Here is a 17,399-nt window from a genome sequence, read left to right as displayed (position 1 = left end):
CTGGTTCTGTTGCAACTTTCCTGAAGCTCCTTGAATTCTCAGTTTAAAATTAAGCCAGATTAAGCCAAGTGGCTGCCTGATTACCGTAGCACCAGTGACCACAAGAAATTGGGGGTAGCTTTACATACACCTCAGCACGTTATAGGAACCAGCTTCCCCTCTATGGATTCAATCAGCGACCCCACCCACCCCAGACACTCTGTCCCATCAGGCAGGAGATACAAAAGCCTGAAGGCACATACCACCAGGCTTAAGCACAGCTTCTATCCCGTTGTTGTCAGACTCTTGAATGAACCTCCTGTACAATAAGACCTGCCTTGGGCCCATCACGTTAATGCAATCACAAGAACACACCAGTGCCTCTACTTCATTTGCAGTTTGAGGACGTCACCAAAGACACTTAGCAAACTTCTACAGATGTACGGTGGTAAACACTGTGGCTTGTCGCAACACAGCTTGGTACAGAGGCTCAAAATGCACAGGATTGCAAGAGGCTACAAAGGGATAAAGACCCAGCCAGTTCCATCATTTCTGCCATCAAGGACATCTTCAATAGGCAGTGACACGAGGAGGTGACCATCACTAAGGACCCGCACTATCCATGACCTGTTCCCTTCTCATTACTAGCATTGGGGAGGAGGCTCAGGAGCCTGAAGACCCACACTCAACGATTCAGAAACAGCTTCTTCCCCTCCATGATCAGATTTCTGAATTGTCCATCAATCCATGAACACTATTTCACTATTCCTCTTCTCCATTATTTATTTATTTTTGTAATTTATGGTGACTTTTATGCCTTGTACTGCTGTCAGAAAACAACAAATTTCAAGTCAGATAAATAGGAAACCTGATTCTGAGTCAGAGACAACTGGGACAATGCTGCCATCTGCTGCCCATCTTTCAATGGATCCCTTGGGCTTGGAATTTTATTCATTGATTAAAGCGGATCAGGCCCTTCCGACCAAATGACCTGCACCAACTCGCAACCCGTCTATTTAACTCTAGTCTAACGACAGGACAACTTACAATGACCAGTTAACCTACTAAGCAGCACATCTTTGGACTGTGGGAGGGAACAGGAGCAGCTGGAGGAAACCCACATGCTCACAGGAAGAATGAACAAACAGAGGACATCAGAAGTGAACTCCAAACTCCGATGCCTCAAGCTGTAATAGCGTCGCGCTAACCCCTGTACGACCACCGAGCCCAATGACCCTCTTCACTGTACACACCAGCAGGAGGCACTTTGCGTAGTGTAAAGACCAGCATTGCACACTAACTTGCCAGCTGTAATGCACGCAGCCAAACCACGAGGACATGCAACAGATCAGTGCTTTGGCCCACAACGTCTGTGATGAAAGTCTTCTGGCTGCCTGTGATCCCTATCGCCCCAGACCCTTCAGCCCACAATGATGCGCCACTCTTTTAACCTGTTCTAAAATCAATCTAACACTACCCTCCCACATAGCCATCCATCGTTATATCATCCATGTGCCTATCCAAGAGTTTCTTAAATGCCCCTAATGTATCTGCTTCAATACCACCCCGGAAGGCATTCCACACACCCACCACCCTCTGTGTAAGAACTTACCTCTGACGTCTCCCCTTTACTTACCTTCAATCACCTTAAAATTATGCCTCCTTATGTTAGCTATTTCCACCCTGAGAAAAGAGTCTGGCTGTCTGCTTGATTTATGCCTCTGATCACGTTATTCACTTATATCAAGTCGCTTCTCCCTTCCTTTGCTATGAATGTGTCAGTCTAAAAGCTTATCATAAGCCACTATCATATCCACTTCCATTACTACCCCTGCTAAAGCATTCCAGGCATATACCATTCCCTGTGTAAAATACTTGCCCCATACATCTCTTTTAAACTTTCCCCCTTTCAACTTAACTGTGTGTCTCCTAGTATTTGACACTTCCAGCCGGGGAAAAAGATTCTGACTAGTTACCCTCATAATTCGATGAATTTCAAATGCTCAAGGGAAAACAACCCAGCTTTGTCGCAACTCTCCTCATGGCCAACAGCCCCTGGGGCAGGTGCATCATCCGCACCCTTCTCACAGCCTCCGCACCCGTCCTATGACGGGAGCCAGAACTCTTGACCTTGTTATGATCCTGTACCTGACTGTTACCCTGCACTGCCTTTCTCTGCAGCTTTTACAGTTCTTTCCAGGTTGTTATTGATTTGTTGTGTTCTGGTGGATTTAAGTTTAATGATTTGATCTGCATGAACAATATGCTAGACAAGCTTTTCTCTGCCTTGGTACATGTGCCAATATAAATTGATTGTAAATATCCCAGTACAGTCTAACCAAAGTTTTATACAGCTGCAACACGACTCCCTGGCTGCCTCTAGCGATGAAGACAGGCTCCCTTTCTGGTGCTCTTCTGTCTGCGTTGCCATTTCAGCGAGCTGTGGACCCGCACTACAAAACCCCTCTCTGCATCAACGTAGTTAAAGGCCATACCATTAACTATGCACAGTGCCGACAAGAAGTATTCACAACCCCCCCCCCCTCCCCCCGGAAGTTTTCATGTTTTATTGTTTTACAACATTGAATCACAGTGGATTTAATTTGGCTTTTTGACACTGATCAACAGAAAAAGACTCTTTTGTATCAAAGTGGAAACAGATCTCTACAAGGTGATCTAAATTAGTTACAAATATAATAGATTGCATAATTACTGACCCTCTTCAAGGCAGTATTCAGCAGATGCACTGCTGGCAGCAATTACTGTGTGGATAGGTCTCTATCAGCTTTATACACCTGGACACTGCATTTTTTCCCCATTTTTTACAGAACTGTTCAAGCTTTGCCAGATTACATGGGGATTGTGAGTGAACAGCTCTTTTCACGTCCAGCCACAATTGGATTGAGAACTGGACTCTGAATTGGCCACTTCAGGACATTAATTTTGTTGTTTTTAAGCTGTGTAGATTCAGCTTTAAGCTTGGGGGTCATTGTCTTGCTGGAAAATAAATCTTCTTCCAAGTCACAGTTCTCTTGCAGACTGCATCAGGTTTTCCTCTAGGATTTCCCTGTATTTTGCTGCATTTATTTTACCCTCTACCTTCTAAGGCCTGCTGCAGTGAAGCAGCCCCACAGATGATGCAGTCACCACCACGCTTCACAGTAGGGGCAGTGTGGCTTTGATGATGTGCAGTGTTTGCTTACGCCAAACATAGTGTTTAATCTGATAACCAAAAAGCTCAAATTTGGCTTCATCAGACCACAGAACCTTCTTCCAGCTGACTTCAGAGTCTCCAGCGTGCCTTCTGGCAAATGCTAGCTGAGATTTCATGGGAGTTTTTTTATTCAACAGTGGCTTTCTCTTTGCCATCTCAGCCACTGAAGCTTGTAACTCCTCCAGTGTTGTCATAGGTCTCTTGGTGGCCTCCCTCACTAGTCCCGTTCTTGCATGGTCACTCAGTTTTTGAGGACAGCCTGCTCTAGGCAGATTTACAGCTGTGACATATTCTTTTCACTTCCTGTTGATCAACTTAACTGTACTCTGAGTGACTTGGAAATTTTCTTGTATCCATCTCCTGACTTGTGCTTTTCAATAGCCTTTTCGCGGAATTGCTTAGAGTGTTCTTTTGGCTTCATGGTGTAGTTTTTGCCAGGACACTGACTCACCAGTAGTTGGACCTTCCAGATACAGGTGTATTGTTACTGCGATCAATTGGAACACCTTGAGTGCACACAGTGATCTCCTTGTAACTAATGATGTGACCTCTAAAACCAATTGGCTGCACCAGTGATGTTTTGGTGCATGTGTCATATTAAAGGGGTGAATACTTACACAATTAATTATTCTGTGTTTTATATTTGTAATTAATTTAGATCACTTTGTAGAAATCTGTTTTCCCTTTGACTCGAAAGTGTTGATCAGTGTCAAAAAAGCCAAATTAAATCCGCTGTGGTTCAATGTTGTGAAACAATAAAATATGAAAACTTCCAACGGGGATGAATACTTTTTATAGACGCTGTACATTTCCCTTACAGGCGTCATGGTTAGCACAACGCCTTAGCATACAGCAACCCTGATTCAAATCCCGCCGCTGCATGTAATATGTTGTCCCCGTGACCACATGGGTTTCCTCCCACAGAGAAAAGACGTTTCCGTTGGTAGGTTAATTGGAGATTGTAAATTGTCGTGTGATTAGGCTAGGATTAAATTGGGGGATTCAGGTCTGCATGGCTCAAAGGGAGGGCTGGAAAGGCCTGTTCCACACTGTATCTCTTTAAATAAACAAATATATAAATGTGGCCTCTCATCGTTCAGTCTCGCACTTGTGTGGATTAAACTTCAATTATAGAAACATAGAAAACCGACAGCACAATACAGGCCCTTCGGCCCACAAAGTTGTGCCAAACATGTCCCTACCTTAGAAATTACTAGGCTTACCTGTTGCCCTCTATCTTACCAAGCTCCATGTACCTATCTAAAAGCCTCTTAAAAGACCCTTTCGTATCCGCCTCCACCACCATGGCCAGAAACCCATTCCATGCACTCAGCACTCTCTGAGTAAAAAAACTTACCCCTGACATCTCCTCTGTACCTCCTCCCCAGCACCTTAAACCTGTGTCCTCTTGTGGCAACCATTTCACCCCTGGGAGAAAGCCTCTGACTATCCACACGATCAATGCCTCTCATCACCTTGTACACCTCTATCAGGTCACCTCTCATCCTCTGTCGCTCCAAGGAGAAAAGGCTGAGTTCACTCAACCTATTCTCACAAGGCATGCTCCCAGTCCAGGCAACATCCTTGTAAATTATGAGAAAACGCCGTTGACCTGAGATCAGAAAATGGCGGCGTGCTGCATACAGGAGTTGGAATGTTATGTTGAAGCTGTGTAAGACGTTGGTGAGGGTAAGTTTGGAGTATTGTGTGTAGTTCTGGTCACCTACTTACAAGAAAGACGTCAATAGATTGAAAGAATACAGAGAAAATTTACAAGGATGTCGCTGGGTCGTGAGTTCCTGAGTTAAAGGGAAAGGTTGAACAGATTAGGACTTTATTCCCTAGAGCGAAGGCAAAAAGGGGATTTTGATAGCAGTACACACATTTATGAGGAATATAGATAGGGTAAATACAAACAAGGTTGAGACTGGAACTAGAGGTCATAGGTTAAGGGTGGAAGGTGAAATATTTAAGGGGAACCTGAGGGGGAACTGCTTAACTCAGAGGGTGGTGTGAGTGAGGAGCGATTCGCAGTGGAAGTGGAGGATGTCGATTCTATTGCAACAGTATGTGGGGTATAAGTATGGGAGGGGTATAGAGGGCTATGTCCAAGTACAGGTTGATGGGACGAGGTAGAATAACAGGTCAGCATGGATGAGATAGGCCGAAGGGCCTCTGCTGTTGTGCTCTATAACTCTATGAATCATTGATTTGGCTGAACATCCTACAACACCTTTCATTCTTCTAAACCACAAAGGATATAGTCTCAACCTCCATGGTTCCCATACACCTTCATCTGGGAAATCAACTTCAAGATTAACGAACACAAGAGATTCTGCAGATGCTGGAAATCCCGAGTAACACATACCCAAAATTCTGGAGGAACTCAGCAGGTCGGTCAGCATCTATGGAGATGAATAAAGCGCTGACATTTTGGATTGGGAGTCTTCATCAGGAGTCCTCAGCCAGAAAAGTCAACTCTATTCCTCTTCGAGGTGAGTGAAGCCGGTCCAGGAGACCAGCTGCTCCTGAACCTCCCGCCTAGTGGTAATAGCGAGAAGGGAGGCCAACGCCTCTTCTCACTCAGTGCATAAAAACATGTAGACATGGTCAAGAGGGTAGGTTGTAGTTCAGACCAAACCTCAGAATGGGGGAAACATTTGATCAAATTGGCTTTGATTGTGGAATAATTGTTGGTGCCAGACGGGGTGACTTGAGTATCTCAGCTTGTGTTCTATGTAATATTGCATGATTTATCCTCTTTAGCCCATTGAATATTTGTTGGTCTATGTTGTGTGTGGGTTTTTGTGGATTCTATTGTATTTGTCGTATTTATTGCGTTACAGCATGGAATAGGCCCTACGAGACACATTGCCCCAATTTAATTGTAGCCTAATCGTGGAACAATTTACCATGATCAATTAACCTACCAACCAGTACACCTTTGGCATGTGGGAGACCTGGCGGAAATCATGGGGAGAACATATGAACTCCCTATAGTCACCGGCGGGAATTGAATCCAGGTCACCTTTGCGGTAAAGTGTTGAGCTAACCACTACGCTACCCTTCCTTTGTGTTCCAGACAGAAAACTAATCTCAGGTTTGTACATGGTCATACATACTTTGATGAAACTTCTGTTTCAGCCTCTCTGTCTCCATCTCCCCCTCGATGTCCCTGTTGGACAGCTGGATGGAGAAGACGGTGACAAGGTGTTCCTTTTGGTTTATGTGGTCATGGTTTAAAGTTCATGGGATAAGACAAAAGGGAAGAGATTTGGGAGTGAGGACAGGAAACCACTCGACTGCTGAGATTGTGATCTGGAATGTGCTCGATGTTGTAACTGTTCTGAATCACTCTACCAGATGTGGAGGAGGTAGGTTTCATTGTGGTCATATAGGGGGGAATTAGGTAAATCTACCCTCAGTGACCACTGTGTTAGGTATAACTGCGTGCTGATGCAAATATCTATTCAGCCAATCATCTAGCAGCAACTCAGTGCATAAACACATGCAAGCATGGTCAAGAGGTTCAGTTGTTGCCCAGACCAAACATCAGAATGGGGAAGTAAGTGATCTAAGTGACTTTGACAGTGGAATTTTTGTTGGTGCCAGATGGGGTAATTTGAGTATCTCAGAATTTGCTGATACCTCCTGGAATTTTCATGCACAATAGTCTCTAGAGTGGGTGAAAAGGCCATGTTAATGAGAGGTCAAGGAGTGGCCAGACTGGTTCAGGCTGACAGGGAGGCTGCACTAAATCAAGTAATGGCGCGACACAACAGTGGTGTGCAGAAGAGCATCACCAAATACGTAACACATCAAACCTGGAAATGGATGGGTTACAGCTACAGAGCACACCGGTATCCAAGGTGTACCTAATCCCACTGAGGGTAGGGTGGAGAAAAGGTTGTAAGACTACGGAGAAACTGTCCGGATGGTGAGGCTGCCTAGTAGTGTGGTAGTGAATGCAATCGATTTACAAAACCAGCTTTAAAATTGTGCAAAAAGCAGAAACAATATATATTTTTAAAAAGTGAGGTGGTGTTCATGGGTTCAATGTCCATTTAGCAATCAGATGGCAGAGGGGAAGAAGCTGTTCCTGAATCACTGAGTGTGTGCCTTCAGGCATCTGTATCTCCTACCTGATGGTAACAGTGAGAAAAGGGCATGCCCTGGGTGCTGGAGGTCCTTAATAATGGACACTGCCTTTCTGAAACACTGCTCCTTGAAGGTGTCCTGGGTACTGTGTAGGCTAGTACCCAAGATGGAGCTGGCTAAATTTACAACCCTTCGCAGCTTCTTTCAGTTCCTGTGCAGTAGCACCCTTCCCCCCCACCCAACATACCTGACAGTGATGCAGCCTGTCAGAATGCTCTCCACGGTACACCTGTAGAAGTTCTTGAGTGTATTTGTTGACATACCAAATCTCTTCAAACTCCTAAAACTTGAAACTGCTCACTCTCCCCACTTCTGATCCCTTTATGTGGATTGATATGTGTTCTTTCGTCTTACCCTCCCAGAAGTCCACAATCAGCTCTTTTGTCTCACTGATGTTGAGTGCAAGGTTGTTACTGCGACACCACTCCATTAGTTGGCATATCCTGCTCCTGTACACCCTCTTGACTCCATCTGAGATTCTACCATCAATGGCTGTATCGTCAGTAAATTTATAGATGGTATTTTAGCTATGCCTAGTGACACAGTCATGTGTATATGTAGAGTAGAGCAGTGGGCTAAGCACACAACCCTGAGGTGCACCAGTGTTGATCGTCAGTGAGGAAGAGATATTATCACCAATCCACACAGATTGTGTCTTCCGGTTAGGAAGTCGATTGCAGAAGTAGATACAGGTACTGTAACTTCTCAGTCAGGATTGTGGGAATGATGGTGTTAAATGGTGAGCTATAGTCAATGAACAGCATCCTGACATAGGTGTTTGGATTGTCTAAGTGGTCTGAAGCCATGTGAAGAGCCATTGAGATTGTGTCTGCCGTTGCCCTATTGTGGCGATAGACAAATTTCATTTCTAACATACACTCAGGTGGGATTGTGGGACACTTACTGTCGTTACTCACCTACAAGTCCAAAGGCTGGACTCTCTCAGGTCAGTCAAATTCATCACTGGCAGATGAAAGAGAAGACAGCAACAGATGAAATTCAGACTCAGATTTTTAATGTTAAAATAGATGATCATCTCTTGGGGGAAACAAGATTAAAACAATGCGGCACTGATCAAAACTCATCCACCAATTACTCTCATTATTTTTACAGGTCACATCTTTTATACAATTCCAATTGATGAAATACTTGAACAGAATGCATTGTTAACATACACCGTGTGGAAGTGCAGATTGCGGCTCCCAGCACCGATACTACTCTCTCCTCTCAAAGCCATCGTAGCAAGTGTCCATGACAGTGAGACATTTCACAGCCGACTCAGAGGCAAATAACCAGCCTCTGCCTCTGTCCCGTACTGACTCGTGCTGATGGACCCAGAACTACCATCAACCTCCGGGGAGAATTTACCTGTGGCAAATATTTTAAAAAGGTGGTTTCTGTAAGCTTGTGAAGCAGGAGGATTAACCCAAATTTCCAAAATCTATGGACTCACTTTCAAGGACTGTGCATACAACTCATACTCTCAATATAATTTTTTTCCATATTTGCTGATCTTTTGCACATTGGTTGTTTGTCAGTCTTTCTGTGTAGTTTTTCATCAATTCTAATTTGTTCTACCTTGTCTATCTACAAGAAAATGAATCTCAGGGTTGTACATGGTGATATACACATATTTTGATAACATGTTTACTTTGAACTTTGAAAATCTGAGGTTCTAAAATTCCAGTTTTGCTAATCTCCCCACTTATTAAAAATAAGCTTTTCATTCCCTTCACGTGCAACAACATAACTCTAATGCTTTCATTCTTGACATTTTTTTTTGCACAAAAACTAGCAGGAACGAAGGTATTCACCCCAAATCCACTGGGTCTATTACACCTGAGTGAGGCACACACACACACACACACACATGGAAAGAGAGAGAAACAGAAAGAGATGGAGACAAAGGAAGGAGGGAGCAGGGAGGGAGAGAGAGAGGAAGTGGAGAGAGGGAGGGGAGAGGGGGAGGGGAAGAGGGAGAGGGGAAGGAGAGAGAGGGGAAGGAGAGAGGGAGGGGAGAGAGAGGGAGGGATGGAGGAGAGGGGGAGGGAGAAGGGGAGTGGACAGAGCAAACTTTACATGGAGAGGGAGAGGCAGAGTGTAAAGGGGACTGATAATATTAAGTGAAAGATAAAATTGATAGAAAGTGGGAGGAAATAGAGAGGAGAGAGAAAAAGAGAGAAAGAGACAGGCAGAAAATCAAATATAAAAACGGCAGTTCTAAAAGAACAACACACACAAAATGCTGGTGGAACACAGCAGGCCAGGCAGCATCTATAGGGAGAAGCGCTGTCGACGTTTCGGGCCGAGACCCTTCGTCAGTCCTGTTGTTTGAATTTCCAGCATCTGCAGATTTCCTCATGTTGGGTCTAAAAGTGAGTGTAGTGTGAAGGGTCGGAAAGGCAAAACAACCGGACACAAACACTTCGGCTTGGAAGAGTGCGAGGTGTGATAATGGTAATGTGGTGCTCAGATGCTGCCTGGGACTGACGCTTATCTGACTGGTCTTTGGTGAACAGCTTACTAAGACTGGCTAAAACCCAGAAGGGGAAGCTATATACAGCAACAATAAAGACAAATCCTCAGCAAATATCGACTGACTTTGTCCACAGGATCTTTATGCCTGTGTTCAGAGGAAATGTGCATGGCCTTAAATGGAGGTCAGCTTAGTCCCTGGTCCCTCTGTCAGTGCAGCACTCCCTCAGCGAGCTTCTCATGAGGTGTAAACCCAAAGTTCTGAGGGATGCTGATGAGAAGTGTTTGAGCGAGGCTAAGGGATCTCCATTGAGCTTGTAACAGTGGCCTCCTCTCCTCTGACAAACAGCATCATTGGGTTCAGTGGCTGTGACTGGGACAACAATCTCTGGCACTGTAATCTAGACAGAGAGGGCACGCAGACAGGTGGGTGCAATTCAGCTACAACAACCCCTGTGTTTCGTCAACACAATCCCCAGCAGACTGGCATGAGACCTCAGGGAAGGGGAAGAAATGTGCAAGAAAGTACCTTTAGGAAAAAAAATTCTCACTGAAGTGCCACTGTGTACAAAAATACAGGCAGGGATTCCAAACCTCCAACAGTCTCCAGGAATCTGAATACAGTAACCAGAGCTAGCAAGCTCCTTTGAGATTCCACAGGGCATATCTTTCTCCCATCAGAGTCATACAGCAGGTTCCAGGAGATGACTTGAACATCAGCTGGTTTAGTACAAAACCCTCTGACACCAGAAGGAATGCTAAGAGAGCTGGCCAAGAACCGATTACGAGTTTTAAAAACTCAAGAAGTTTAAAGCGGTTGCAAACTCAGCCAGCTCCATCAAGGATAACAGCCTCCCCACCATCGAGGACCTCTTCAAAAGGCGATGCCTCTAAAAGTTGGCATCCATCATTAAGAACCCCCATCACCCAGGATGTGCCATCTTCTCATTACTACTATTTGAGAGGAGGTACAGGGGCCTGAAAACACCCCCTTAGCAATTTAGGAACAGTTTCTTCTCCTTTGTCATCAGACATCAAGCCAATCCATGAACACTACCTATTTCTGCCTATATATTGTAGTTTATAGTTTTTTTCTGAATTGCATTGTACATTCACATTCAGAACAGCACATTTCACAAGACACGTCAGTGATAATAAACCTGCTTCTGATTAGGGAAGAGGTAACATTTGGAAAACTCAAGAGTCCAGGAGAGCCAACTGACAAAGTGCTGGAAGAGCTCAGCAGGTCAAGCAGCCTCCAAGGAGGAGAACAAACAGTCGAGATTTCAGGCAGAGACCCTTCAGGAGAATCGACTGTTTAGATGGCACCTTTAGTGCAGTGATTTGTCCCAAGGTCCAACAGGCTAAACAATCAGACAGTTGAAAAGTTAGCCAAGAAGCTCTTTTAAGGAGCACCTCAGAGACCAAGAGCAGGAGAGGTTTAGAGCGGAGAATGACAAGCCCATTGCCCAGGCAGGTGAAAGAGAGTAGTCTCAGCAAGCGAAGTCTTAGACTGGGGTGGTTCTGAGTTGCAAAGAGCAGCATGGACGTGAACCAGCTTGGGGACAGATCCTCATCAAATATTGACTGCTGACATTGGTGCTGCCAAGTGGGGAGCTTACTCAGAGCAGTGAGCAAAGGAGGAAACGCCGGACAAACATAAATCACAGGACTAGAAAAGCTGGGGTTGAGAGGGATAATAAATCAGCCATGATGGAATAGCGGAGCAGGCTCAATGACATCATTCTGCTCTTATCTCTTGTGGTCTAACAGGAATCTGTTACAGTTAGCAGGTACAAGAACAACTTTTCAAACACAGTTGGACAGGTACATGGAGAGGTTTTGGCAGTTAAGGGTCAAACAGGCAAATGGGACCAGCTTGGATGGGGCATTTTGGTCAGCAGAGACCAGTTGGTCTGAAGGCCCTGCTTTCGTGCTGTACGACTCCATGACTAAATTAAATTAAAGAAATAAGACAGATTAATTGGATTGGTTAGTGTAGGTACACTGGTATTACTGCCCAATGACAGTAGTCCTTTGGTAAGCTGCCTTACAGCTAAAAGCAAAAGAAATCTCAACGCATTCAGCAATGAAATGTGGATCACCTCTTGGGAATGGATCACTGCCCAGGAATGATCACTGCCCATGAATGATCACCAGCCAGGAACAATCACTGCCCAGGAAACAGTTGAGGCTGGTTCATTGGCTATATTTAAGAGGAAGTTGGATATGGCCCTTGTGGCTAAAGGGATCAGGGGGTATGGAGAGAAAGCAGGTACAGGGTTCTGAGTAGGATGATCAGCCATAATCAGACTGAATGGCAGTGCAGGCTCGAAGGGCTGAATGGCCTACTCCTGCACCTATTTTCTATGTTTCTATTTCTATGAATGATCACTGCCCAGGAATGGATCACAGCTCAGGAACAGATCATAAAAAGAGCCACTCACACAAGCCACAGATAAAGAGAACACCAAGTGATGCCTAAAAAAAATTCACAGCTTCAACTTTTCACTTGAAGCAGCTAATTACAGATCCAATCAACGAACACACACACACACTCTCTCTCTCTCTCTCTCGTCCTTCACACCTCCCTGACCACACACACAGAGTAAGCACTCCATCACACCTCCCTTGACTGGTCATTGGAAGGAAATATCCATCACCTGGGAACAGAGCCCAAGCGTCAATTATTTAATTTTTAATTTACATGGAATTAAAGCATGTATTTGTTTTGCAAATTTTCTCCTTCTTGGGTGGGTGAATTTCAGCAAGACCACCCTCAGAGAAACTATCACTTTGGGTCGGTTCCTATTCCCTCCCCAAGGCCCTCCTGCTGAGGGCAGGCTGCATTACACAACTGCACTCAGGATTCACCACTAATCATCGTTATCATTGTTCACACTGTCTGACTTCTCCGTCGAATCCTCGTCTTCCTCAGTTCCATCGTCGTACTCGCCGTCCGTCTCGCGGAGGTCCTCTGCGATGATGTCGTCCACCTGGCACTCCATCAGACTGCCCTGGCTAAGGCAGGTGTTGATGGTGGAGCCCGTGCTGTCATGCGGCGGACTTGGGTACAGCACCTTCGGGAGGCCTCTACGTTGCCGACTGCGCGGATGAACGCAGTGGATGCCAGGAATGTGAGGTTCTGGGCAGGGAGAGATATGAGTATCACTGAAATCAGCCAGGATGGAATGGCAGAGCAGACTTGAATAGTCAAATAGCCTAATTCTCATACGCTGACGGAAAGGGCTGCAGTCCTCTAACGCAAAAGCTGCTGGAGGAACTCAGCAGGTCAGGTAGTACTTGCGGAGGGAAATGGACAGTCGACATGTTGGACTGAGATCCTTCATCTTCGTGCAGATATCAGACTCCAAAGAGCAACTGTTCACTTCCCTCTGCAGCTGCTGCCCGGCCCGTCGAGTACTTCCAGCATCCTTTGTGTTGCTCCTGATTCTGACATCTCTTGTGTCAGAATGTTAGAAAGAGCGTAGTAGTAAAGAAGAAAGAAATGGTAAAACCACTCCCTCACAGCCACACTGACTTGGGTTCAACCTGACCTATTAGAGGTGAGTACAATATCATCTAAACAGCTCCATGGATAGGGAATGGGCAAAGGCGTAGGCGAATGAGACTTGGCCAGCATGGATTAGATGGGCCAAATGGCTTGTCTCCTGTTGTATGATTCTACAACCTGGGAAATTGAAGTGGTACTGGTCATTTAACCTCCTGCTGCTCCATCATTCAGGGCTGAGTTTTTGCTCGCCCGTTGTTACTCTGCAGGAATCAGCAACTGCAGAAGAAAACGTCGCTGATCGGGAGAGAGGAACTGAGTAATGGAGAGAGCTTAAGCAGGATGGGATTTTTTCCAGCGGAGTGTAGAAGAATGGGAAGTGATGTTCTGGAGGTGTAGAATATCATGAGGGGCATAGATGTTTTGTTTTGTGCGCTGTGTGTGTGATACACCTTTTGTGGCTGCACCGGAGGCACATTCTTTCATCTGGTTCTACATATGAACAGTCAGATGACAATAAACTTGAACTTTTACTTGATAGGGCAAACACGCAGTCATTCACCAGGGTTGGAGGATCAAGGACTAGTGGGCACAGGTTTCAGGTGAGAGGAGGCAGATTTCATAGGAACCTGAGGGGAAAATGTTTTCACACGCAGAGTGGTCCGTATATGGAAATTGCTGCAGGAGGAGGTGATCGAGGCAGGTATAGCGGGGAATGCAGCAAACAAAGGCAATGCGCGTGAATCTCGGTAGAGTGGAACCCTTTGGCCAAAGGCCCCGGTTGCATGTTGCATGACTCAACAGTGACGACATTTTGAACACTTCTGAACAAACTTCTCTTTCAGTATTCCAGCTTCCTTAATGGACTGCACTACTTTGGTAGTAGAATCACTCAAGCAAATTCGACCACCTGGTGAACATTATAGGGGTGACACAGGAAGAGCCACTGCTTCACGGTGCCAGAGTCCCCGGTTTTGACCCTGACCATTGATGCTGTAGGTGTGGAATTTTACACATTCTCCATCTGACTGCCTGGGTCCCCTCCAAGTACACTGGTTTCCTCTCACATCCCAAAGACGAGAGGGCCGGTAGGTTAATTAGCTGCTGTGAAATGCAGCAAAGAACACAGAGGGGGAGCACTGAGAGGGGAACTCACAGAACTCCCAAACGGAGGGAAGCCTCACCACGTTAGATATGACCCTTGCCTGCTCCCAGCCGATTGAGAATCCCAAGGTTTTACCACCCCCTAAGGAAGAAATTTTTCCTCTTTAAATTAAACTCTGCCCCTTGGTTACAAATGCCCCTCGAGGAGAAACATCTTCCTCAGCAAGCTTTTTACAATTTACTGCGACACTCTCCCTTACTCAGGTTACTAATATCCTCCCCTCCCCCTCACACCATAACTGGACCCTTTCCCACACACCAGCAACTGAGAGCCTTAGACTAGTTACTGAGCGCCTCCCCCCTCACACCAGCTACTGTGACCCTCCCCCCTCACACCAGCTACTGGGACGTTCCCCGTACATCAGAATCTCCATGAACCCCAGCTGAGGAGACTGGGATGGGCAACAGCCAACAGGAAAGAGGGCTGAAGGGTTAACCCCCCCAGAGCAGGCCCGGACCCACCTCTGCGGTTGTAGCAGTCCTCCGCGAAGCAGCTGTGTGGCTTGGAACTGCGCGATCCCATACTTTTCTTTGGCGGGAGGATACGGGTGGGAATCACACGGCTCTGGCAGATGTAGCACGGCGCAGGGACACCCATCTGGCCAAATCCCCTGGAGAGGAACAGGAAGCGGGTGAAGGAGAGCTAGCTGGCACAGAGGCTCAATGGGCAGTCTGTAAAGAGAGTGACCCTGAAATGGGGCGAGGGTTATGTGGTGATGCTGGACTGGTAGGCATCAGAGAGGCCAGAGTGCACCTTGGAGACCGTGCAGGGGAGATGCGATCACCTGGGGCGACGGTTCGGACAAGGAGCGTGGGAGAATGTGTTCCTGTTAGGACGTGCCGGAGAAGTGCAGTCGCCAGGGGAATGGTGCAGAAGGGGCACGCGAACCACAGAGATGGTGCAGGATCGCATACCCAGCCCGGGGCTGCACGAGATCGCATATGCAGCACGGGGCTGCGCAGGATCGCATACACAGCATGGGGCTGTGTAGAATATTATATGCAGCACAAGGAAGGGGATATGCACAACAGAGATCACGGAAATGCATACGTTGCGAGGGGACCACGCAAGGGAGGCGCGAGCCTTGGAGAAGGTGCATCTTGAAGATGGCACGCGAGACGAATGCCCCTGAATTTAAAGAGAAAAGCCCCCCCCCGTTTGAAGTTAGGCTGATCATGCCCATCATCCATCATACCCAAAGACGTGGCAACACTCCTGGCAGTGGAACTCTGCATAACCCCACATCTTGTCGTAAGGCACTGGGTCGTACTTTTTCCTGCACCCGCGACACCTGGACACCTGTGGGGAGAGATCAGCACCATCACCTACCATGAGTAGGGAGGAGAGAACCTGCCTCCTTGCTACAAAAGCACCTGGGTCAGAAACTCCCTTCCCAACAGCTGCTATCTCAGTACTGGATAATCTCCTTTTCCAAGGATCATCACCTTATCACAGTGGAGAGGCTAACGGGCTCCTGAGATCTCAAGAGTGATGCTGTCCGGAGCTTAGCTCCTGCTAAGGTCACCCGTGGTGAGAGTGAAAGGAGGAGGTTCCAGACAAGGAGTGATCCAACCAAGACCTCAACGGAAGCTGATGGCACATCGCAATGGTGGAAAGCCGCAGCAGTGAAGGGTCCCCAGACAACTTGCACTCCGTGCCGCTGGACCCCGATCAGTCAGGGACTACATGGTGGCTGCCCATGCATCAGCCTCCCCACATGAAACAAATTCACGTACAGGCTTTCTCCATTTAGGAAATCTGCCCTAACATTATGAACTGAGGTGGTCAGCAAGTGGCGAAGGGGACAGGACTGTTATATCTGGATCCTGGATCATCTTCTGCAGCCACCTGAGGACCTACCAGCCTTGGTCCTTCCAAAGTGCAAACACACTCACACTTGTCTGCATTAAATTCCTGGTGTCATCTGCTGATCCAGTTTACCAGGTAATCATCTAGATTGTTGATATAGATGACAAACAACAGCAGACCCAGCACCAACCCCTGTGATACACCACTGGTCATAGGCCCCCAGTCAGAGAAGCAACCATCTTCTACCACTCTCTGGCTTCTTCAGCGAAGCCAATGTCCAATCCAATTTACTACCTCATCTTGAATGCCAAATGAACAAACCTTCTTAATCCACCTCCCCTGTGGGACCTTGTTAAAGGCCTTGCTAAAGTCCATGTAGAAACATCCATTGCCTTGTTTTCATCAACTTTCCTGGTAATTTCCTCAAGAAATTCTGTAAGATTGGTTAGATATGACCCACCACACACAAAGCAATATTAACTATCCCTAATCAGTCCCTGTCTATCCAAATACTTACATATCTGGTCCCTTAGAATACCTTCCAATAACTTTCCCACTGCTAATGTCAGGCTCATCAGCGTATAATTCCCTGGTTTATTTTTAGAGCCCTTCTAAAACAACAGAACAACGTTGCCTATCCGGCAATCTTCCAGCACCTCATGTGTGGCTAAGGAAGGTTTAAACATCTCCACTTGGGCCCCTGAAATTTTTGCACTGATCTCCCACAGGGTCCTAGTTGTCAGGCCCTGGGGATTGATCCACCCTAATTTGCCTTGATGACACACACCCCCCTCCTCTGTAATGTGTACAGGGTCCAGGACCTCCCTGCCTAATTTCCTTACATCTAGAAACTCAGTGTCCATCTCTCGAGTTAATACAGATGCAAAAATTCAATTTAAGATCTCTGTCATCTATTTGGGCTCCACGCATTTATTAGCACTCTGATCTTCCAGAGGACCAATTTTGTTCCTTGTTATCCTTTTGCTCTGAATGTATCTGTACAAACCCTCAAGGCTCTCTTCTACCATGTCTGCTAGAGCAACTTCATGTCTTCACTTAGCCCTCCCGATTTCCTTCTCTTGCATTTC

At 46.3% G+C, this 17,399-nt stretch overlaps 1 protein-coding gene across 1 annotated transcript in view; it reads right to left on the bottom strand.

Annotated features, from left to right (window-relative positions):
• Nucleotides 1-8,344: 8,344 nt before the first annotated feature.
• Nucleotides 8,345-17,399, bottom strand: part of shfl (shiftless antiviral inhibitor of ribosomal frameshifting) — a 29,858-nt gene continuing 20,803 nt past the window's right edge. The window contains exons 7-9 of the mRNA XM_059992049.1: nucleotides 15,698-15,801; nucleotides 14,964-15,112; nucleotides 8,345-12,971 (exon numbers count right to left, since the gene is read on the bottom strand). Of these exons, the coding sequence (XP_059848032.1) occupies nucleotides 12,703-12,971; nucleotides 14,964-15,112; nucleotides 15,698-15,801 (522 nt within the window). The 3' untranslated portion in view covers nucleotides 8,345-12,702. The remainder of the gene's footprint in view (nucleotides 12,972-14,963; nucleotides 15,113-15,697; nucleotides 15,802-17,399) is intronic.

Source organism: Hypanus sabinus, chromosome 16 (genome assembly GCF_030144855.1).
Source record: "Hypanus sabinus isolate sHypSab1 chromosome 16, sHypSab1.hap1, whole genome shotgun sequence".
NCBI classification, from domain to species: domain Eukaryota; kingdom Metazoa; phylum Chordata; class Chondrichthyes; order Myliobatiformes; family Dasyatidae; genus Hypanus; species Hypanus sabinus.
This window is presented reverse-complemented; position numbering and strand designations above follow the sequence as displayed.